Genomic DNA, 24,610 nt, shown 5'->3' on the forward strand with positions numbered 1-24,610 from the left:
ATCCAGGCTTCTAGGCGCCCATCAACGAATAGAGTTTATGACTCTACTTGAAGGAGGTTTACATCTTGGATGTCTAGTCATCATGTTCAGTTGTCTTCTCTCACTGTTCCTCAGGTTCTTCAGTTTTTGCTTGATGGAATGGATAAAGGACTGTCTCCTAGTACTCTCAGGAGACAGGTGGCAGCCTTGGCTACGGTTCTTTCCTGCGACGACGCTTCCTTCCTTGTGCACCATCCGATGATCCGTTCTTTCCTTAAGGGAGCAGTTAATATCAAGCCCCCAACGGTTCATCAGTATCCTTCCTGGGATTTGTCAAAGGTTTTACAAGCCCTTACCGGGTCATCTTTTGAACCTCTTCGCTCATGTGATCTCAATCTTTTATCCATGAAAGTGGCCTTTCTGGTGGCAGTGACCTCTGCCAGGCGCATTTCCGAATTGGCCGCTCTTTCGGTGAGGGAGGATCTTTGCTTATTTCGCCCTGATTGTGTAATTTTACGTTTGGACCCCACATTCGTTCCTAAGGTGAACTCCTTGTTTCACCGGTCACAAGAAGTGGTGTTACCAAGTTTTTGTCCTCGTCCATCTAGTGACTTGGACCGCAAATGGCACACTTTGGATGTTCGCAGGGCACTTCGCATTTATATTAAGAGGACATCTTCTTTCCGTAGGTCAGAGGCCCTTTTCTTGTCATTCGCTCCAACCTCAATGGGTCTCAAGATCTCTTCTACCACCATCGCCAGATGGATAAAAGCTTGTATTGCTAGAGCATACCAATCACAATCATTGCCCATGCTGTCACGTATCACAACTCACTCTACTTGTAGCGTGGCCACTTCTACTGCCTGGGCTACTCAGGCCCTATCGGTGACATCTGTCAGGCGGCGACCTGGTCGTCCCCTTCGCCATTTATCTGCCATTATAAGATCGATAGTTTTGCTTCTGCTGAAGCTGCCTTTGGCCGTCGGGTATTACAGAGGGTAGTATCATCTCCTGCATCATGTGCCCCGTCTGTTAACCCTCCCTAGAGACAGGCGAGCTTTGGTATGTCCCAATCATGTGGATTATCCATCCCTCATGCTGAAGAAGGGGCGTTGGTCTTACCTGAACGCCTTTTCTCAGCATGATGATGGATAATCCACCCCCGCCCCTTTTTCTTTCATGGGTTCATGGGCATGGTGGCAGGAGTCTGGAGACCAATACGCCTGGCTTTGTCTGTTGCTTCGCCTCCGTCGGAACTGGGCATGTGCGACCAGGCAGGAGGCGTGGCTAGCTCAGACTTAGTCTTATTGGGTACAAGGGACTTCAGGAAACCCAATCATGTGGATTATCCATCATCATGCTGAGAAAAGGCGTTCAGGTAAGACCAACGCCCCTTTTACAAACTTTTTTTGCAGTGGTCATTAAGCAAATCACTGCGATTGTTAAGTGAATATCATGGTTATTAAGTAAACACAGCAGTTGTTAAGCAAATCTGTTGTCTGAAGTGGACATATTTTGCCAAAAACCAGAAGTAAATGCCAATTTCTGGCAAAAAAAATATGATAAATTGTGGATACATGACGATGACTGCAAATGTGGAGCAGCTGCTGAGATCCCAAAATGCAATCAAGTGACTTGTGATAGCTGTTGGAATTTTGAATCCAAGTCCTAGAAGCCCCGGAAGGGATGTCCATTGTAACTTCAAACAGTTGTAAATTGAGAACTACTTGTAGTCACATTTCAAGTTGCCTTTGATCAAATAGTGACCATCTCCATTTACAGGTAGTCCTCAATTTACAACCACGATGGAGTGCTGGTCCAGCACTCCAGCAAGTGGTGAGGCAGGCCGCACCCGCTTGTGAGAGAGGCTGGGGCTCAGCGGGGAAGGGGAGAGGCTGGCCTGGCACTTTTCCGCCTGGCTGGACAAAGGCTCTGGCACCCAATGCTGCATAGAAGGTGAGCATGGGCAGCTCGGGACTCTGAGGCATGGTACCAAAGTAGCATGCTGCAGCATCTCTGCAGTCGTTCGTAAGTGCGAATGACCTCTGTAATGCTGCAACATACATAACTTTGGGACTCGGTCATAAGTACAGCAGTGTGCAACAGCAACCAAAAAAGCTAATACAATCCTGGGTTGTATAAACAGAGGCATAGAATCAAGATTATGTGAAATACTAGTACCACTTAATAAAGCCCTAGTAAAACCACATCTCAAATGCTGCAGCCAATTTTGGTCACCATATCACAAAAAAGATGATGAGAGTCTGGAAAAAATTCAGAGAAGAGCAACTAAGATGATCAAAGGCCTGGAGACCAAAACGTACAAAAAACGGCTGTGGAATTTGGGTTTGGCCAGTCTAAAGAAAAGAAGAAATAGGGGAGACATGATAGCAGTATTCCAGTATCTGAGGGACTGTCACAAAGAAGAGAGGGTCAGGTTGTTCACCAGAGCACCAGAGGGAAGGATGAAAAACAATGGTTGGAAGCTGATCAAAGAGTGAAGCAACCTGGAATTAAGGAGAAACTTCCTGACAGTGAGGACAATCGACCAATGGAGCAGCTTACCCCCAGAAATTGTGAGCTCTCCATTGCTGGAAGTTTTTAAAAAGAGACTGGACAATCACCTGTCTGAGATTGTATAGGTCCTCCTGCTTGAGCAGGGGGCTGGACTAGAAGACCTCCAAGGTCCCTTCCAGCTCTATTCTATTCTATTCTATTCTATTCTATTCTATTCTACTTTTTGGCAGGAATGTCATAACTTTGAGCATTCGCTAAGTGAACGTTCGTAACTTGAGGACTACCTGTATTACTTCCGATCATTTGGAAATTATATTCTCCAAATCATATTTCTCTGTTTAAAACTGGAATTGCTTTTTTGCAATTGCTATATCACACTATTTGATCTCATTTAGCTTGACATTTATGGTTATTTCAATATATTTTTTCCTACAAATTCTTTTATCACAGTAGAACCCAATACTTGTTCTTTTGATTTTCATCAAAGCTGATGAAGAACTTTGTCCCTGCTAAATTTCATTATGTTAGTCTCAACCCACTTTTTTCACTGATTAAGAATATTTTCAATTGTTTTCCTGCCTTCTGTGACATGAGGCATCTAACCAGTTTTGTGTCATCTGCAAATCTGATAAGTATTCTTTTTATCTTTTCATCGAATCATTTATAAAAATGAAGAACAAAGAGGCCAGGACTGAGTAGAATTCCTTCAATACTCATTTTATGGGCATTTGATTGTTTTAACCAGTTTGAAGGAGTACCGTGATGAATATGCCTCATCAGTTTTGTGAATGACCATGACCCTTGGGTTATTTGGTATAAGATCAGCATTCAAGCTCCCATTGTCTTTTGCTTTGATGTGTTTTGACAATTTGTTTATTTGGAGATGACCTCTAAAATTGAATGATTTAAAGTATTCCTTATACCAACATGTGGAGAAATTACTTCATTTTGTAATAGTTCAAAGAGCAGCTAATTTGTGGAGTCCTTGGTGCTCTCTGAGCTTGATGGTTTTCTTGTAGACCGTTTGATTAGCAGCTACATAATATAATCAGTGCTAGAAGGGAATGGGGTTTGCTGAAACAGAGATTAACACCAAATTAACACTAGACCAACAATGAAGGAAACAATATCCCAGTCAAGGAACTACCAACACAAACACACTCTCATTACACAACAGGTAGAATAACTGGCCCTACGGTGCAGCCGGAACATTCTGCAGTTGAACACTCTTAAAACTGTAGAGATGATAGTAGATTTTAGGAGAAGCCCTCCTATTCTACCACCTCTTACAATATTGGACAACACAGTAGCAACGGTAGAGACCTTCAGGTTTCTGGGTTTTATAATCTCCCAGGACTTGAAATGGACACCTAACATTAGAATCATCATTAAAAAGGCATAACAGAATATTCTTCCTGCATCAATTCAGTGTCAAGGTTCTGACTGACAAACCCAACAAAGTAAGCATAGCTGAGACGATCCAGTCTCTAATACAAAACTTTATTGAGCATATCATTTCGGCACAGATGAAAGGAAAAACAGCTCTGGTTATTTCATGCCTAAATTGCTATATTAAAAGTATAGAAACCTCCTTCCCCTCATTAGTGCAGGTCACATTATCCAATTATAAGTCAGAGACATTATGAGAGAATGTCTTTAGTTCTCAGTAAACAAATCTTGAATGTCCTTGGTTCTCATGAACTGGCCTCTCAATATTAGCGGTCTGAATTCCATTCTCCCATTCCTTCCCCCTAAATTCGTAGGCAAGCTAAGAAGCAATAATGGCTGACACAGCTTAGGCATTTTTCAAGGCTTGACTGGAGGATCCCTCCCAAAAACCGGAAGGAACCTGGAAAACAATAAGTCCATATTATTTCCTGCAATTTCTTTACTCAAGACTTTCCCAGCTTTTGGGGTTACTTACTATGAAACTTATTTATTAAGGGATTTGTCAGTGCTGTGACAACTGAGAAACCATAGCCATTTTACCTTTTGCTTTCATTGTGTTTTTTTCCCTGTTGTTTGGTATTTTCAAATGGAGAAGGGGGGAAGGGGGAATGCTTGAGCTGTTTCAGTTAGCCATAACAATTGCAACTATGTGAGAATCAAGGTCAATGTTAGAAAAAGTTTTGGCAGTTTGAAAAGTTGGGAGGAGAGCCCGCGTTTTGCAATAATTGGTGAATGTGATTTATGAAAGCCTTTCTGGGGTGGGAATTGCAACTTGTTACTTTGTAGCAGGGGGAGGGAACTTTAGTCTTGGGTTCAACTATGTAAGTGCCGATACTTTGTTTCCTGAATAAAATGTTCTTTAAGGAAGAAATTTTTGCCTTGAAGTTATTTTAATTGATTTCATCTATTGGAACCATGACATGATTCACATTAATGTGATGGGCTTTCGTCCACCTAGCCTCTGAAATCAGATAACCTTTCCACTGCACTAAGTACTGTAATTTACCCTTATGAATTCTAGAGTCTAAGATTTGTTTGACTTCATAATGTGGTTCACCTCCCACCATGATTGGGCTGAGGGCTTCTCACTCAACTGGCCTCATTTAGGAAGGGCCCTATGTACTTCAGACCAGTTTCTTGCAAGGTTGTCTCAGTTTTAGATACTTTGTAGACAGATATATTTTATCTCCTACATGGTACGTCCCTTGGGGAGCTCGCTTCTTGTCTGCCTGTTTATTTTGGCTCTATGTCACTTTGTCGAGGGCTTTCTTTACATTGCTCCATATGCTCTGGAACGAGTCTACCCAGTCGGCTAAGTCCCTGAGGAGGGGGGCTCCTGAGGGCATTCTGGCATGGGCACAAACTACAATCCTGTGGCTACCTTGAAGGGGGTGAAATCTGTGCTACTGTGTACCACATTGTTATAAGCTACCTCAGAGAATGGCAGGATTCCTGCCCAGTTAGATTGCCAGTAATTTACATAACAACGCAGGTACTGCTCAACCATTGCATTAGCTCATTCAACGGCCCTATTCGTACTCAGATGGAATGCCAAATTAAGACCTTGAGAGGACTTCCTGTTTGGGTTGCAGTGGCTGCAGGCATACGAAGAGGCTCTCCCTCTTCATTGCCTGCTTTCCTCTGCCGGTAGACCCTCAACCGGGTCGAAAAGTCACCCTGGAGGGGTGACTACCAATGAGGAGGACTCTCGTTGATTGCGGGGGGAGGAGGCAGCTCCTTCCGTGGTCCGAGGCAGCTACTCAGGGCCGACGGAGAGAAAGATCAGCCAGTAACATGGCCGATTATTTAGCTGCTCCAGCTGAAAGTCAAAAGAACATCTAAGCCAGTGGTTCTCAACCTTTTTAATGCCGCGACCCCAACCGGTCGTAAGTTGAGGACTAAACCGGTCGTAAGTCGAGGAATAAACCGGTCATAAGTCGAGGACTAAACCGGTCGTAAGCCGAGGACTACCCAACCGGTCATAAGTCGAGGACTTTCCCTGCCCGGGAGTGCTGTGCATGCGTGGTTCTGCCCCCTGCGCCGGCCGAGGCGTAGTTGGCAAGCGGCAGAGACGGAGCAGGCCGACCACCAGCTGGCCCAGCCCAAGGGAGGTAAGGCACCCGCCAGAAAAGGGCAAAAAAATGGCGGACAAAAAAAATGGCGGACAAAAAAAATGGCGGACAGCCTTGCTTGGCGACCCCCGTGAAATGGTCAATCGACCCCAAATGGGGTCCCGACCCACAGGTTGAGAACCACTGATCTAAGTGTTAAGAAACCATCGTGGATGATCCCGGTGAGACTTTCCCTCTCTCTTTCTGCCTAACTACTCTCCTGTCAAAAGCCTTTTGGAATTACTTCCCTGCTTTGAAAGAGCTGCCTTTGTTTATCTGGGGAAAAGAGCTTTCCATAACAAAGGAAAAAACTTCTTACTGACTATTTTTATTTTTGGTTACTTGGGGGCCCTGGAAAAAGCCTGATCATAAAACTTTATTATTATATCTTCTAAGCTGGAGAATAGTGTCTTCCTATGTCTTGGATTTACTTTTTTAAAGGTATAAATCTTTATTGTTTTAAAAAAACAACAACTCTATGAGAAGCCGGAAAAGAGACTCCATAGCTCTATGACTTTGCTAATCTCATTTTTGATGTCTGGAAGAGACTTTCATAGTTTACTGAGGACATCTTGTGGAGAAACTTAACTGCAACCATTTCTTGTTTGTCCTACTATCAAAATGGAGAAATCATATTTACAACTCAACTGCAAACTCATACTGGAAAAAAATTATGAAGCTACTGAGGAAATATGTTCCCAAATAAGAGAGAGAACTGCAGAAATAATAAACAGAAATTCTACTGTGAATTTACAAACTGACCTTCAGACTCTATCTGATCATTCTACAGACCAAAAAGCAACAGAAAACGAATTAATTTACATACAACCTATGGAGACTTTGGATGACCAAAAAATGATTGTAACTAAACTATCTACAATTGCAAAACTAACAGAAATGGACTTGAAATTACAACTGTTGGAGAATTATGACAACTTTGATAATCAACTATTAATTATAAAATTGGACATGATCGAGTGTTTTATCCAGCAGACAGGAACCAGGCGTCAAAAACAGAGGATAGGAGGTCTCTTACTGACCCAAACGATATTACAAGCAATAATGGGAGATCTATTTGCTGAAATAGAGGTTTGCTATGGAAGCCTGTTTGGCGTAGGAAGAAAGCCAGAATAAGACTAAAAAGAGAAATTTAAAATTATATGTAATGGATTAAAAAGGTTTTGAGAAATATGGATTGATTTAAGAATTAAGATTTAGAGTTGAAAATTTATGATTATTAGAATATATATGTTAAACAGAGTAAGAATGTATTTTCTTGAATAATATGTTTATTTGTATGGAAATTATTTTGTAGTTAAGTTAGCAAGACGATGTTTTCTGTAAAAAGAGGTGTGTTCTTTTTTTTTAGATATGATAATTATTTGAATGAGATTTAAATGCTATTTGAAGTAATAAGAGATCTGTGATAAAATTAATGATCCATGAGATTATGAATTAGAACATATCTGGATTAGTATTTTAAAAGGGATACCCGAATGATAATACATTTATCCAAGGTTAAATTGGACTATGGTAATTGTAAATTAATAAAGCTCAAAACAGGATTAGGATTTATAGATATGTAATGTAGAAATGGATTATGTTAAATAGGTTATATTATTTGAGGGAAATAGAGAGGGAACATTTAATGTATTTACTTGAGCTATTATATGATTTTGTTTTTGGATGATTGATCACCTAACCACCACGGTGTGTCTTGAGCATTCAGTTGTAAAAGTTAAAAAACCAATAAAATTTGTTTTTTTTTTTAAAAAAAGACCTTGAGAGGACCTGATAATTTTTATAAAGTTGCGCCAAAATGTACTTATGAATTGGACCCCCCAATCTGAAATAATGCCCTTGGGCACTCCATGCAGCCTATAGACATGCTGCAGGTACATCTTGGCCAGTCTCTGGGCTAATGGGAGGCCAGGACACGTGACAAAGTGGGCTTGCTTGGAAAATAGGTCCATGACAGTCCAGATCATGGTGTTCCCACTCTCAGGCAATTCAACTATAAAGTCAATAGCTATCTCTTTCCAGGGCCGGGTCAGCAACTTGCTGTAGCAGCTCTGGGCTCTTCCCTGGGATTCTCTTACTATCCACACACATGGCACAACTTTTTACATAGTTCTCAATGTCCTTTTTCACCTTTGGCCACCAGAATTAACGGTTGGCCAAGTGCAGAATTTTAAGGAACCCAAATGGCCAGCTTGCTTGGAGTCATGGCTCCGCTACAAGCTGTTAGGGACAAGGGACACCACTTCCTCTCGGTTGCTGTTGTATTGAGACATCCGGGACAAGGCATCAGCCAGGAAGTTCTTCCCCCCTGGGATGTACTTTAGTTTAAAGTTGAACCGGTTAAAGTATTGGGCCCACCGGACTTGCTTACGGGAAAGTTTGTGGGGGTCCTCAATGCCTCTAGGTTCTTGAGATCAGCCCACACTTTAAATGGGATTTTACTTCCTTCCAGGAATTGCCTCCAAGTTAACAGTGCCCATCGTATTGCAAACGCTTCCTTCTCCCACACTGCCCATTGCCTTTCAGTCTCATTTAACTTTTGTGACATGTATGCGCATAGTTGCAGCTTCCCCTCCTTATTCTTTTGAAGGAGGACTGTCCCTATGGCCACATCACTAGCATCCGCTTGGATCACAAATGGCTCCTCAGGGTTAGGGTGTTGTAAGACAAGCTCAGCTGCAAACAGTCTCTTGAGCTCTTCGAATGCCACTTGATATTCCATAGTCCAGTTCAGCGGCTGGTTCGAGCAGGGCTTTTCTCTCCCTCCCCCCATTTTCAACAGTTCTGTAATAGGCAAAGTGATTTTCGTGAAGGACAGGATGAATTACCAGTAAAAATTCACAAACCCCAAGAAGCTTTGCAGTTGTTTACAAGTCCATGGGGCTTGCCATTCTAGAATGGATTTTACTTTTCCTGGATCCATTTCCACTCTTTTGCACGACACCCTATAGCCGAGCTAATCTAGACTTGTTTTGTGGAACTCATACTTTGATAAGTTGGCATATAGCTTAGTGTCCAAAGGTTTTTTCAACACAAGTTTTTTCAGCACAAGTTTCACATGTTCGTCCATCATCTCAGAGTAAATGTGGATGTCGTCCAGTTACACTAGGACCCCCTTGTATAAGTGCTTATATAGCACTTCATTAATGAGCTACATGAATACAATGGAGGCTCCCTGTAGTCCAAAAGGTATCACTTTAAACTGATAGCATCCTAATGGGCAATTGAAAGCAGTTTTCCACTCATCGCCTTCCTTAACTCCCATCCGGTAGTATGCCTCCCTCAGATCTAGCTTTGTGAACACTTTTCCGTTCGCTAAATTTTGTTCATAAATTTAGTATGAAGATAGTTCAGAGTATAATCCTCAGTGGAATGGAGGGAAGCATCTACATAGAGGGAAGCATGCAGTGGGATACCTCAATTTTTTTCTTGGGTCTTTTCAACATCTTCAAAGATGATCTGGACAAGGGGGATAGAAAGGGAACTCATCAAATTTGCAAATGACACCAAGCTGGCGAGGAATTGCTAACACTTTAGAAGATAGTCAGGATTCAGAAAGATCTTGACAGGCTCAAGCATTGGATCATATCCAACAAGTTGTAGTTCAGTGGTGAGAAAAATAAGGTCCTGCACTTAGGCAGGAAAGACCAAATGCATAGGTACCTGGCTCAACAGTCGTAATTTTGACAGAGATCTAGGTGTCCTAATGGACCTCCACATAAGTATGAGCCAGCAGTGTGCTACAGTGTCAAAAAAAAACCAATGCTGTTGTAGGCTGCATCAACAGAGTGATAGCATCTAGATCACAAAAAGTGATAATACTGCTTTATAGCACACTTGTGAGACCACACTTGGAATACTGCGTACAGTTCTGATCATGATGATATAAAAAAAAATGCTGAGACCCTAGAAAGTGAGCAGAGAACAAAGATGATAAAGGGTCTGGAGTTTCAATTGTATGATGAACAGTTGAGGGAGCTAAGTAGGTCTAGCCTATCAAAAAGAAGGACTGGAAGAACAATACTTGAAGAGGGGATTGATTTATTCTTCAAATCATTAGAGGGCAGAACAAGAAATAATTGGTGAAAGCTTGCTAAAGAGAGAACTAACCTAGAATAAGAAGAAATTTTCTGACAATGAGAACAATTAATCAGTGGAATAGCTTGCCTCCTAGAGTTGTGGGTGCGCCATCACTGAAGGTTTTCAAAAATAGATTGGACAATCATTTGAGTGGGATAGTGTAAGGCAGGGGTCCCCACCCCCCGGGTTGCGGCCCACTACCGGCCCTTGAGCCGTTTGGAACTGGGCCACAGAAATGGTGGGTGAGGATGCACGCCCGGGCATTCCCACCTAATGCGAACAGTGGGTGAATGTGTGCACACATGTTCTATTTGCACAAGCTCACCTGCCACTCATACAGAACCATCCCCTCTCCCCGTTCCTGCTGGTCCGCAAAGCCGGAAAAGTTGGGAACTCTGGTGTGAGATCTCCTGCCTTGAGCAAGGATTTGCAATAAAAGACCTTCAGGGTCCCTTTCAGCCCTGTGATTTTGTTCTATTTTGTGCCCAAGATTCAGGTGTAACATATAGAAGGGTATAACAACAAGGCTGAATGAAAGTAAGATCTCCAAGGCTGGGAAAGAAATGGGAATATTCCCAAATATTCTGCAGGCTGCGGGCAGAGGGCGTGGCCACCATGACGCTGCAGGGCCGCCTGAGCGATCTGCGGCGGGCCGTGGAGGCAGTGGATGGCCCTGCGGGCAGGCGGGGTGGGAGTGGAGCAGGCTGGGGGCGGAGCGGGGGTGGGCCGGGGATGGGGGGGCGGTTTTTGGGCACTCAATCTCTAAAAGGTTCGCCATCACTGGTCTAGTGTGTTTCCTGTAAGTAAGGAAAGCACAAGGCAAACTAACAGGGTTTTGCAGATAGTGCATGCTGATTTAATTGGTCCTATGGCGCTCTCTCTTGGAAGAGCTAGGTACGTACTAGTCTTAGTAGATGACTAAACAAGATTTGGGTTCTGTTATTTATTACATAGCAAAACAAGTTCTACAACAGTTTAAGCAATGGGTGAACTTTGTAGAGAGAAGGTATGGTCACAAGGTATGCCAGCTGCAAACAGACAGGGAAACAGAGTTCATGTCTGATAATTTCCAAAGGTGGCTGAGAAATTTAGGCATAAAGCATAGACGTACAAACCCATACACAGCAGCAGAAAATGGAGTGGCTGAACAGAGAAATGGCATTTTGTAGACCATGAAGGACTCACTGCTGGCAGATGCAGGAATGAGTAACACGTACTAGGGAGAAGCCATGAAAACAGCCAACTATTTAGTGAACAGGGTATGGAGTGTTGCTATCAATGAAACTCTATATTACATGTTGTATGGAAGGAAACCTTCATTGGCTCACCTAAGGACATTTGGCAGTTATGTCTGGGTGCATATTCCTAAAGGCACCAGAAGGAAAGGACAGAAAAAGGCCAGGAAACTGAGGTTTGTGGGATATGAGCCAGATTCCAAGGGATATAGATTTTCAGATGGAACCAGGAAGGCTGTGATATCAAGGTCTGCTAGTTTCACAGAGCAAAATAAGTGGAACAGGGTGCATGCTAACACTGAAGTTTTCATGCCAACAAGTAGTGTTGGTTCTCAGGAAGGAGAGGCTACACAAAACCCAGCGAAGGAAAAACAGGATAGCAGGTCAGAAATAGCAGGAATAGATGAGGATAGACCTGAAATAAGAGAGAAGTTGCAGAAACTCAGGAACAGGTGATCCCTAGGAGGTCTGAACGCAGCAATAAAGATGTACCTCCTGATCGATTCACAGCAAGTGGGGTTAGAGCATATAGTGTAAGGTATGAACCCAGTGATTATCAAGAAATGTTATCATTACCTAAAGTAGAAAAGGAGAAATGGAAGGACACAATAATGAACTGCAGTGTAAGGCAGGAATGTATACAGAGAAAAATTGTTCATTTGTTCAGTTGTTTAAGCTAATATGTGGACTAAGTTTTAAATGCAAGCAGGCATCAATGTAAAAGCATTTGGTTTAATAGCTGTTTAGCTTTAAATGGCAGGAGTGTTGGGATAATTAACAGCTGAACAGCTTATGTAAAGATGTAATGTAATGTGGATGATGCAATGATAGGATGATGCAATATTAGGAATGACTCAGGGACTTCCGGTTTTACATGGTAGTGATCGGTCACGGGCTTGTAGATTCTCCACACTCCTGCGGCTAATTTCGCCCTGCCAGGGGACCCTAAATGGGTCTAAGTCACCCCGGAGAGGCGACGAAGAAAGAAGGGTGCTCCAGCGATTCTGGAATGGTGGTAACTCTAGTTTTCTTCCTTTGGCAATTGGCTTTCCAGGCCAAAGTAATTAAATTCTTCCTCTGTTTTTGTGAATATTGCTTGGAATGGGGAAAAAAAAATTAAGTAGGGTATTTTTTAGTCCGAATTCCGCCCCATTGTATTCATTAAACAGCTCCCACTTTCCTTCTCCCTCAGGTTCTCTTTTCATTTTTTGTCTCCCAATTTCTGGCATTTCCCCTAACAGCTTTATAATCCCTTTTTAAAAATCTTCTTCCTTATCCTCAGGTATATTTTGAAAACCTAAAAAATAGGGTGCCTTTTCGATTTCCATTGTTATAACTAAGTCTTGCAGATTTTTATTTTTCTATGCCAGTTTATGTTTCCCTTCTTTTATATCTTGCGTCTTTGGATCAATTTCCTCTGATTCATTTTCTGTTTTCTGACTTATTTGTTCATTCTTTGTAGTCGTTTTCTGGGAACTTTCTAGTTGTGAGTTTAAGTTAGAAATTTGCTCATTTATATTATCAAAATTGTTTTTAATCTCATCATGGTTTCTTCTTGCATCTTCTTTATGTGAAATAATTGTCTCCTGAATTAATTGTAGCATCGAATGTATTTCCTTCAGGAAAATATTTACTACTTCTTGAGGTGTCATTCCTGCAGATCCCTGGTAAACCTGGCTGGAGGCTTCAGATGGGAGTATTAAGTATGTTTTCCTACCATTTTTGGCTAGATATAAAGGATCCATTTTATTTTCCCCCTCCAGATATTCTGTCAGAACTGTTGTGATCTTTGAATGCTAGTCTTGTCTAATACCACCAATCTTAATGTCCATAAAACAAAGTCTCATCTAGTTCTTCTGGTCTTTATATGTAGCCTTTATAATGTAATAGGTTCCAGGATATAAGCCCACCACTGAAAACAATCTTTTGTAATAGTCCTTCTGCTAAGGCATCCAGAAATTGTCAATCAGCCGAAGTTTGCAATCCAAAATGTTCAAAGTATTCAAAATGTTCAACCACCCTAAGAACAATCCAAAAACCTCCCCCAGACAAATGTAGCCAGAAGTCAAATTTTTCTTTCTCTCCAAATAGTTCTTAAGATTAAAAGTCAGAGCTCAGTATATGTAGTAAGCATATGTAGTAAATATGCCAAAATATTTTTCTCTGTTGCCATCTGTTCTCTGTTGAATTAAAAGTCACCAAACAACAAAGAAGCTAGGTGTCAAGCAAGAACATTGGATGTTCTTGCTTGACACTAGGTTGTTATCTATTTCTAGGCTTCTTGCAAGGTCTGCATCAGTCATTGCAGCTATGGTGCTATACTCTAATCCACCACTAAATGTAATTCAATATCCATTTTCCAACTCTTAAAACAGAGGGTTAATTTCTTGTATTTTACCCCAGTATTCTTTCAGAGAAAATCTTAATAATGTTCTCAGTTCTTAAATTCATCAAAACTATAGCTTGATATTGCTTCCACTTCAGTGTTAAATATTTCTGCCCCCCATAAAAAAGTTAAAACGCCACTTCCGTTTCTCTGGAAGGGTGGGGCTGCAATCCCCTTCCTTCTCACATTCGGAGGTTTTTAGCTTCTTGAGAGCCTTTTTCAGGAAATCCAGTTGTAAAATTGTAAAGAAAGGATCAATATTCTCACCCAGTTCCAAACATGCTATTTATGATCTGCTAATTAGTACTTTCTTCGGTTGTCAGTAGCTGGAGGCTGGCCACAGGAATGCAGCCAGCCTTTCCCCTGCCAGGATCCAATGGATCGACCGCCATCTCTCTCTGATCAATGAGGCACCCCTCCTTCCTCATCACCTCTCTTGGACAATTTTAGGCCCTTTAAGGGCCCCCAAGCAGGGCGAAATCCGGCACAGAAAGCAGAACCCTGTCTTCCTGTGTTCGTGACTCTACAACGCCAAACCAGAAGTCGAGAAAAGCAAAGTTTTACATTTCTGTAGGAAAAATCAAAGGTATAAATACAGATTAGGTGAGACCTGGCTCAAAAACAGTAACTGTGAGAGGGACCTTGGAGTCCTAGTGGATGATCACTTGAATACAGTATGAGCCAGCAGTGTGCAGCCGCCACCAAAAAAGCTAATACAATCCTGGGTTGTATAAACAGAGGCATAGAATCAAGATCACACAAAGTATTAGTACCGCTTTATAAAATCCTAGTAAGACCACACCTGGATTACTACAACCAATTTTGGTCACCATACTACAAAAAAGATGTTGAGACCTTGGAAAAAGTTCAGAGAAGAGCAACTAAGATGATCAAAGGCCTGGAGACTAAAACATATGAAGAATGGATGCAGGAATTGGGTTTGGCTAGTCTAAAGAAAAGAAGAAATAGGGGTGATATGATAGCAGTATTCTAGTATCTGAGGGGCTGCCACAAGGAAGAGGGGTTCAAATTATTCTCCAAAGCACCAGAGGGCAGGACAAGAAACAATGGTTGGAAACTGATCAAAAAGAGAAGCAACCTAGAATTAAGGAGAAACTTCCTAACAGTGAGGATTGGTTAATTAACCAATGGAACAGCTTGCCTTCAGAAATCATGGGTGCTCCATCAGTGGAGATTTTACAGAAGAGATTGGACAATCACCTGTCTGAAATGGTACAGGTTCTCCTGCTTGAGGGGGGGGGGCTGGACTAGAAGACCTCCATGCTACCTTCCAGCTGTATTCTGTTTTGCTCTGCTCTGCTCTATTCTATTCTATTCTATATTACATATTTTACAAATCAATATCTTTTTCCATTACTTTTTCAGTTTGCTTAAAAATTAAAAAATTCTAAAAAAAAATTAGAATGAATGCTACACAGAAAAAGGTCAAAACCTGTTCTCAGCATATAGAATGTGGAATAATGAATTTAAATTACAGGAAGGACAATTGTAACTTTATTAGAATATTAGCAAATTATTCTGAAAAAAAACCCAACCAGTACAATGTGTCCTGTTATTGGATGTCTTTATATCGCGTCTAATTAGCCATCTGCTTTAAATTTCTTTATTTCAGTAATTCCTTCATTGAGTAAGTTGGACTTGATAATCTACAGTATATCATTTTTTTTTCAATTTTATGGTTCTATGATAGTTACAAGGAAATTACTGTTTAGATATATTTTCCCAGCTGTAAGTGTTACCTACTCATGTTGTTGCATTATATATGTATGAATGAATGTTTTTTCTTCCCTTTTCTTGTTTCTTTTTACAGATCTCCGACCTTTGCCTGATGTAGCCTTGACAGGGACCTGTACTCGAGAATGCACAGAATTTGGTCACTCTGATACCTGTTGGATGCCAGGTCAGTCCTCTCCAAACCGGCGGCCCAAGAATGCCCTCAAATTCTCCACATTTGTGCCTTATCAAGACAGAGGGAGTCAAGAACAAGTTGGGAATGGAAGCCCCAGACTCTCAGAAGAGCGCAACACCAAAATGGCTAACCTCCGCCTGCTCCCCACATACAGTGCCTTCTCCAACAGTAGCCATGAGCCCTGCAAGAATTCCCCCATGGAGGAAATCCCTCTCACCCAGACCTCAGACTTCCAGACAGCCACCACACCATCATCCCAAACTGCCAAACGAGAGATCTACCTGTGAGAATGAGGAGGCCATATAAAGTATCTGAAAACAATGCTGAGACCAGTGTCTAGTGCTCCAGTATGAAGTGACTTTTCAAACTGTGATTCTTTATCACTCAGTTTGGCAGTTCTGTGCCTGCCAGATAAGACTGCCTTGCCCAGTCATTGGGCATGGAAACATTTCATTCATTGATTCCTCACTGGGCAAGGGAACTGACACCACCAGAATAGCCAAGCTCTCCGTAGAGTGGTCCATGGATATCTGGAAAGAGAGAGAAAGGAATATAGTGAAGAGAGCTTGGCTTCTTTGTTTCAGGACTGGGGTGGGTGGGTAATGGCTTAGTTACCAAAGGTCCATGCAGATTTGGTGGAGTCCATTGGCACAGGGCTGAGAGCACTTGGTGCAGGTGCAGGGGGAAAAGCTGCCTCTCTTGTTACTATAGACTCCTGTAAATATGAATTTTAAGAATGACATTTATGTCTTGCCTGATTGAGTTTTATTTGTCCTTGGAACAAAAAGACATTGAAACAAACAACACCACAGGGAGAAATTTTCAGCTTGAATTTTTCACCACACAGAAGAGCACATTGGGGCAAACACTTCCAACCAGCCCACCCTTTACTTCCACAGTGTAAATAAGGATGAAGCATCAGTTGGGAGAGGGGCATTCTGGCTGGTCAGCAGGACTGAGTAGGAAGGACATAACAGAGTTTTAAAATCTTAATCACTTTTCAGACTTCAGAAACTCTTTATCAGGTATGGAGGAGCCCTATAGCTAGTAGTCATAGCTTTTAGCTGTCCTCCTTTGCCCCTACCCCATAGATAATGAGCCGCAGTAGTAAAAAAAGTGAAAGAACCTTTAGTTTTTCAGGTGGTAGAATATCTAACTGCCCGGGATTACTCCACTGCCTCATGTGAGGCAGAGAATTTCCATGGGGTTATTAGACCCCAGTGCCATGATTCTGGCCTTTGATTTGTCTGCCTGTAAGCCACCATTGCCTTTGTGAAATGGAGCTTGGACTCAGGGTCACACTTGGGCCCATGGGCCTCTGTATGCTGGAGTCACATACCCCCCTCCCTATGCCTTTAGACAGCCTCAAGGGCTCCAATATTCTCTTCCAGTGCCACATGTTTAACCACATAGTATTTGACTGCAGGAGCCTGTCATAGTTTCACTAGGGGGCCATAAAAACAGTGCAACTATTTATGGGCATTATTATCCCCATCCATTGATGCCATCATTTGGGATCACTCAAAAGACCAGCTCTGAATTTATAAGAGAGCACTCTTCCTCCAGCAAGCAGTGGGCTGCTTTGGTGATTAAGTTCTTAAATCCCTCAGTATTCTAGTCTTAGGCCTGATTCCAGATAGTATAGTATTAATGGCAATCACTTGCCAGCTAGTAATTATAGGACTTTTCCAGTACATATGGTAATGAAAGACAGTCTCCAGACTGAGGCCCTATCCACCAGACTAGCTGACATTTGTTGGACCCATCTTGTTTCTCTTGGCTTAATTCTTCTGGTTCCAACAGGCCCAACTTTCTTCCCGCACATTGCCATGTGTTTTTCTAAACTGTATTGCAGAAGGTGGGCTGGATGTTGTCCTTCTTTGCTGTCTCTCTGTTCAACTTTCTCAACTGCATGTGTATCAGAAGGAAAGGAAACAAACATGATATGTTTTGTAAAACTATTGTGTGGGTATATGGGTACGTGTTTGACAGGACTGATCATTTGGAGATAGGTTGGTTATCAAACTAGTAAACTGGTAAAATCAACATAGAGCAATTTTCATTTTCTTCTGATTGTCAGAGATAATTTCTAGGATAATATGAAATTTTAGTGTCTCCCTGCATTCTCTGTCCTCTAATGAGCAGACTGCTGATCGCCTTCTAACCATACATAGTGGTAGTGGGAAGCATTCCAGAAAAAATCCAGTGACTCTACTCATATAGTAAGCTGTCACATGCCATGGACGATTAAGTGTCTGAATTCTAGTATTAGAGTCCCAGGTTTGAGATCACTGGCAAGTTCCAGTGTGTATAAAAACCAAGGACTTCCTCTCTTCTACCCCTATACTTTTTAAGGCTCAGGGCTATGTCAGCAGCAATCCATAGGATGGAGAGCAGGAATATAGCACTTCCTATCCACTCTTGTATCAAGAGCCTAAGGTTAGAGTGATCATGTGTGATGAAAGCAGGAAAAAGTTCTGAAATAGTTTGTTGATTTTTAACTTAATATGATATGTGAACCCACATATTATAGCTTAGCAAACCAGGCCGCTTTGGCTTGTGCCTCAATTCTTGGTTAAAAATCTGTCTGGACTGTATGTGTAAATATAGTTACTGAGGTAAATAAATAAAAGCATAAATAAACACTCTCCAAGGAGGTCTCCAGCTATCCACCATACCCAGATTTTTTCAAGTGCAACTGTATGGTATGGAAAGGACAGGCCTTTCTTATTCTATTCTATTCTATTCTATTCTATTCTATTCTATTCTATTCTATCCCACTGTGAAAGGAATAGATGGAAGCCAAAATCACTAATGAAGGAATACCTGTGTTGCTCAGGTAAGGTTATCCTCTTTTAGGCTTATCGATCAAAATATAACAGAGGCAATCTAATTTCTAGTCCATCCCTTGTAGATGGGAATTATAAAACTGACCTCATCCCAGAATTGCTTCTATATTTGGATATGCTTGCTATAGGCCCATTGGAACAAATAAGCTTGCTTTTTGGTAATAAGCCAAGGCTGATAACGTGAACGTGGAGAGTTCTTCATCTCTTTTCCTTTGGTTTTGTCAGAGATATGAAATAAAAAAGACTGGCTATTCAGGGAAAGGGATTGAAAAACAGTATTGCCTGGCCTCCCAAACATAACCAAGACTTTGAAATGTGTTTTGTGTGAGGCAAAAAGGAAGATGGCACCAGTAGTAATTGAAATATAGTTTTGATGAATATAGTTATAAAATATAAAGATGCCCTAAGAGTGTAAGTGGTTGATAATCCAATGGTCAAAATACCTTTAGGAGACACTCACCTTCACAATTTCAAACCAAGAAATACATGCCTAGGAAAAGAGATGGAGAAGGTTAGGAAGAAGACCATTCCATGAGTTCTGGTCTAGACAAGCACATTCAATGGCAAGGAGAAGAACTTTGAGCACTACTTTAGGACAAGCCAGGGGTAATACCAAAGGTGCAAGGCCAGACACAGGTCAGTTGAGTGAGATGGAACGAAGCTACCCCTTTGTAATTCTTCGTGTTGATTCTATTTATACGAGATTTCAGTTCTTGCTTGTGATGCCTTGTTTTTTTGTACAGTTTTATGTACATGCAGGTGTAGCTTTTTCTAAAGGAGAAATCCTACAGCAGAGTAAAGAGTACCCAACTATTTTTGAATTGTGCCATTTGTTTAGATACTGCCTCTTTCTCTCTTGCTAAGGTTGTATTGCTCTCAATGTGATGCATATCCCTTGCACTGGGAAAGCTTTGGGCCTAGGGCTTAGTTCTCCCCTGGCACTGTGAGCACAATTGATTCCCTTGTAATCCTTTTTGTTTGGAGCCGTGAGCATGACATCTCGTGAGCCCATTTTGTTCTCTTCCATTTTGTTGGTTTGCTGAGCTGTCAGATGACAAACTCCACTGTAATTAGCCCTCCCAAAGCTTTACAATAAAAAATGTGAAAACCTTTTGGCTTGACCTGATTTCTTATCTCTGCAGATCAACTGAGATGTGTATTGGTTTACATGTATGTTGATGTTCTTTTCTTTTCTGAAAGCCAAACTATATGGCATGGGATTCTTCTCCCCCTCCCTCCTCCCATACTGTGTCTGTGTGTGTGTTTTTGTGTGTGTGTGTGTGCATTTGCGCACACATATGAGATAAATATACAATATACATCTCCAATATATGAGATGAATCAGCTTGGAATAGATTTAAATTCACACAAACAGGTTTCCTACAAATAAAAGCAATACAATATTTGTAATAGCATGTCTTGTAGCTACAGTATATGAAGTGAAAGTAATATTTAATGAATTTTGTTATATCATAACCTCTTTGTTAGATGGAACATCCCTGTCATCTTTCAAGACCACATAAAACAGCCAAATCCTTGTACAGTACATAGATTACATTGTTGATGCTTAGAACAATCAAAGGAATTTGTGGTAGAGGCAAGTACCTCATTACTCATATTAGCCTTCATGTTAGGTAGGTTAATGATCAGCATTGAGCACTGCAGGTACATATAGACACATAGACAGATAATAACAAAGCAGAATTACGATTGGAAGAATAAATTGTTCATTGTTTGGCATAAAACCACTTATCTGAGAATGGACCAAAAGGACTAAATGACTTCCAATGATTTTTTTTTAAATCATTCTAGTCAACAGTTCAGTGTCATTGGGGCAATCTCTTCTATTAATATTATTAATTATTTCACTGCTTCTTTTCCCTGTGTGATGATATGGGACTGAGTGAAAACGTTTAGAGATTTTTGTTTATTATTTGCTAGAAAGAACATGTAGGAAGTGCACAGGAGATAAAAGCAAGCAAAGCTATTGCCAGGCAAATAAAGGAAAAGAAGGATTATCAAAAAGAAATTGTTTCTTGTTTCAGGTGCAAAAAAAAAGCACTAAATATGGAAATAAAAACAGAATAATTAAATTATTCAGAATATTACAGTTTTAGAATGTACTTTCTATTATTTAATATACTACTCTTGAAGTCAATCGTGATTAAAAGCATTGAAATAATAACTCTGGGTAGAATCATACTTACAGATTTGGAAGAAACTTTAGAGATCATCTAGTCCAGTGATGGTGAATCTTTTAGCCTTCAAAAATTTGGAAAACGCCTAACAACTGCTAGAATGTTAGCCCCTCCCGAAAAAGAGAAAAAGTTCTTTTTCTCTCTCATCCCTGAACAGCAGCACTCAGTAGGAGGCATCAGAGCTGAGCCTGAAGTAAAGGCTCAGCTCTTGACTTTAGCCCTAACACCACTGCTGCCATTCAAAAATGTTGCCTTTCAGTATTGTCTTGAGGCAAGGGTATATCACCCCCTCCTTCAAGGCAGGTAGGCCTATCCCTTCATTCAAGAATGAATTTACCACCATTTGTACCCAACCATATGCCATCTCCACAATAAAGTCAACCAACCAGGAAGGACAATACATGGATGTAATATGCAGAATAGGTAGTTGTGCTGAAAATGCCAAGAGTCCTGTCCATTTCCTTGAGATTCATAGAATAACAACATCATCATCATCATCATCATAAAGTTGGAAGGGACCTTGGAGGTCATCTAGTCCAACCCCCTGCTCAGGCAGCAAACCCTATACCATTTCGGGCAAATGGCTGTCCAGTCTCTTCTTAAAAACTTCCAGTTTTGGAGCATTCACAGCTTCTGGAGGCAGGTTGTTCCACTGGTTAATTATTCTGTCAGGAAGTTTCTCTTTAGTTCTAGGTTGCTTCTCTCCTTGATTAGTTTCCATCCGTTGCTTCTTGTCCTGCCTTCAGGTGCTTTGGAAAATAGCTTGACTTCCTCTTCTTTGTGGCAGCCCCTGAATTATTGGAACACTGCTATCATGTCCCCACTCGCCCTTCTCTTCATTAAACTAGACATACCCAATTCCAGCAGCCGTATGCTTTAGCCTCCAGCCCTCTAATCATCTTTGTTGCTCTTCTCTGTGCTCTTTCTAGAGTCTCAACATCTTTTTTACATCGTGGTGACCAAAACTGGATGCAGTATTCCAAGTGTGGCCTTACCAAGGCATTGTAAAGTGGTATTAATACTTCACGTGATCTTGATTCTATCCCTCTGTTAATGCAGCCTAGCACTATGTTGGCCTTTTTGGCAGCTGCAGCACATTGCTGGCTCCTATTTAAGTGATTGTCCACTAGGACTCTGAGGTCCCTCTCACAGTTACTACTGTTGAGCAAGGTACCCCCTATACTATACCTGTACATTTGGTTTTCTTGCCTAAATGTAAAACCTTACTTTTTTCACCATTGAATTTCATTTTGTTAGATAGTGCCCAGTGTTCAAGTCTGTCCAGATCCTCCTGTATTTTAAGCCTGTCTTCTAGAGTGTTAGCTATTCCTGCCAGCTTGGTGTCATCTGCAGATTTGATGAGTTCCCCATCTATTCCCTCGTCCAAATCGTTGATGAAGATGTTGAAGAGCCCTGGGCCCAGAACAGAGCCCTGGGGCACCCCACTACACACTTCCCTCCATGTACATGCGGTTCCATTGAGGACCACACGCTGAGTACGGCTGGTCAGTCAGCTACGGATCCATCTGGTGGTGATGCTGTCTAACCCGCATTTTTCTATGAATAGAATAGAATAGAATAGAATAGAATAGAATAGAATAGAATAGAATAGAATAGAATAGAATAGAATAGAGCTGGAAGGGACCTTGGAGGTCTTCTAGTCCAGCCACCTGCTCAAGCAGGAGAACCTATATCATCTCAGACAGGTGATTTTCCAGTCTCTTTTTTAAAAACTTCCAGCTATGGAGCGCCCATGATTTTTGGGGGTAAGCTGTTCCACTGATTAATTGTCCTCACTGTCAGGAAGTTTCTCCTTAATTCCAGGTTGCTTCTCTCTTTGATCAGCTTCCAACCATTGTTTCTCGTCCTTCCCTCTGGTGCTCTGGTGAACAACCTGACCCCCTCTTCTTTGTGGCAGCCCCTCAGATACTGGAATACTGGTATCATGTCTCCCCTATGTCTTCTTTTCTTTAGACTGGCCAAACCCAGGTTCTGCAGCCGTTCTTCGTACGTTTTGGTCTCCAGGCCTTTGATCATCTTAATTTGCTCTTCTCTAATTTTTTTCCAGACTCTCAACGTCTTTTTTTGTGATATGGTGACCAAAATTGGCTGCAGTATTCAAGGTGTGGTCTTACTAGGGTTTTATAAAGCTGTACTAGTACTTCGTATGATCTTGATTCTATCCTCTGTTTATACAACCCAGGATTGTATTAGCTTTTTTGGTTGCTGATGCACACTGCTGGCTCATAGTTAAGTGATCGTCCACCAGGACTCCAAGGTCCCTCTCACAGTTACTGCCTTCAAGCCAGGTCTCACCCAATCTGTATTTGTTCCTTTGGTTTTTCCTGCCTAAGTGTAAGACTTTGCTTTTCTTCACATTGAAACTCATTTTGTTGGATAGGGCCCATTGTTCGAGTTTGTCAATATCTTTTTGGATCCTGAGTTTGTCTTCTGGGGTGTTGGCTACTCCTGTCAGCTTGGTGTCATCTGCAAATTTGATGAGTTCCCCTTCAATTCCCTTGTCTAAGTCATTTATGAAGATATTGAAGAGTACTGGGCCTAAGACGGAACCTTGTGGTACCCCACTGCTTACTTCTCTCCATGTGGATGGAGTGCCATTGAGGACTACTCTTTGAGTATGGTTTGTCAGTCTATTCCACCTTTTTCTAGCTTCTAGGAGTAGGTTGTGGTCTACTTTGTCAAATGCCTTATTGAAATCTAGGTATGCTACATCCACTGTATTTCGCTGGTCTACTAGTTTAGTCACTTTATCGAAGAATGGGATCAGATTGTTCTGGCATGATCTGTTTTTAACAAACCCTTGCTGGCTGCTAGTTATGACTTTGTTTGCTTCTAGTTATTCGCAGATCTGTTTTTTGATTATCTTTTCTAGGATCTTCCCAGGTATTGATATTAAACTGATTGCTCTGTAGTTTCCTGGGTCCGTTTTTTTCCCCTTTCTTGAAGATGGGAACCACATCAGCCCTTTTCCAATCCTTGGGTACTTCCCCCAGTGCTCCAGGATTTGTGGAAGATGTGGTACAATGGTTCTGAGATAACATCTGCCAGCTCTTTCAGAACTCTGGAATGTAATATGTCGGGTCCTGGTGATTTGTATTCATCAAGATTGAATAAGTGTTCTCTTATCACTTTCTTGCCTATTTTGATTTTTGTTTCTAGTATGTCTTTTGCAATGGTTTTTTTGGTGTGTTGGTCTATGATTTCTTTTTGTGTGAAGACTGATGCAAAGTATGAGTTAAGCAGCTCAGCTTTCTCCCTGTTGTCTGTAATTTCCTTGCCATCTTCTCTCTTTTGTAGGCCTACAGTTTCTAGTTAATATGTTGACTTTTTTCTAGTTAATATGTTGGAAGAAACTTTTTGTATTGTCCTTGATTTCTGTTGCAAGTCTTTGTGCGTTCTGAGCCTTTGCTTTCCTGACTTCTTCTTTGCATGTTCTGGCTGTCTGCTGGTAATTGGCCTTGGTTATGTGCCCCTCTTTCCATTTTTTGTATTTGTCCTTTTTGTGTTTTAATTTGTTAGGGAGATCTTTGTGTAGCCATGCTGGTTTCTTCCTGGATTTGTTGTTTTCCTTTCTCAATGGTATTGTGCTAGTCTGGGCTTTTGTGATCGTGTTTTTCAGGATTTCCCACACTTCTCGAGTTGTTTTGCCCTTTAGGATTTTCATCCATGGGATCTTTCCTAGGTTTTCTTTGAACTTGTTAAAGTCAGCTTTTTGAAGTTTAGGACATTGGTTGGATTGTTTTCTATTGCTAGTGTTTGCATTATATTAAATTCCAGTATGATGTGGTCACCCAAGGTTCCGGCAATTTCGATTCCCTCTACCACTTCTTCTCT

At 41.3% G+C, this 24,610-nt stretch overlaps 1 protein-coding gene across 1 annotated transcript in view; it reads left to right on the plus strand.

Moving 5' to 3' along the window:
• PCDH1 (protocadherin 1) overlaps nt 1-16,023 on the plus strand; it is a 218,806-nt gene extending 202,783 nt beyond the window's left edge. The window contains exon 4 of the mRNA XM_015817421.2: nt 15,610-16,023. Within this exon, the coding sequence (XP_015672907.2) occupies nt 15,610-15,995 (386 nt within the window). The 3' untranslated portion in view covers nt 15,996-16,023. The remainder of the gene's footprint in view (nt 1-15,609) is intronic.
• Nucleotides 16,024-24,610: the final 8,587 nt, after the last annotated feature.

The sequence above is a fragment of the Protobothrops mucrosquamatus genome, unplaced genomic scaffold (assembly GCF_001527695.2).
Source record: "Protobothrops mucrosquamatus isolate PMUCROS unplaced genomic scaffold, P.Mucros_1.0 scaffold586, whole genome shotgun sequence".
NCBI classification, from domain to species: domain Eukaryota; kingdom Metazoa; phylum Chordata; class Lepidosauria; order Squamata; family Viperidae; genus Protobothrops; species Protobothrops mucrosquamatus.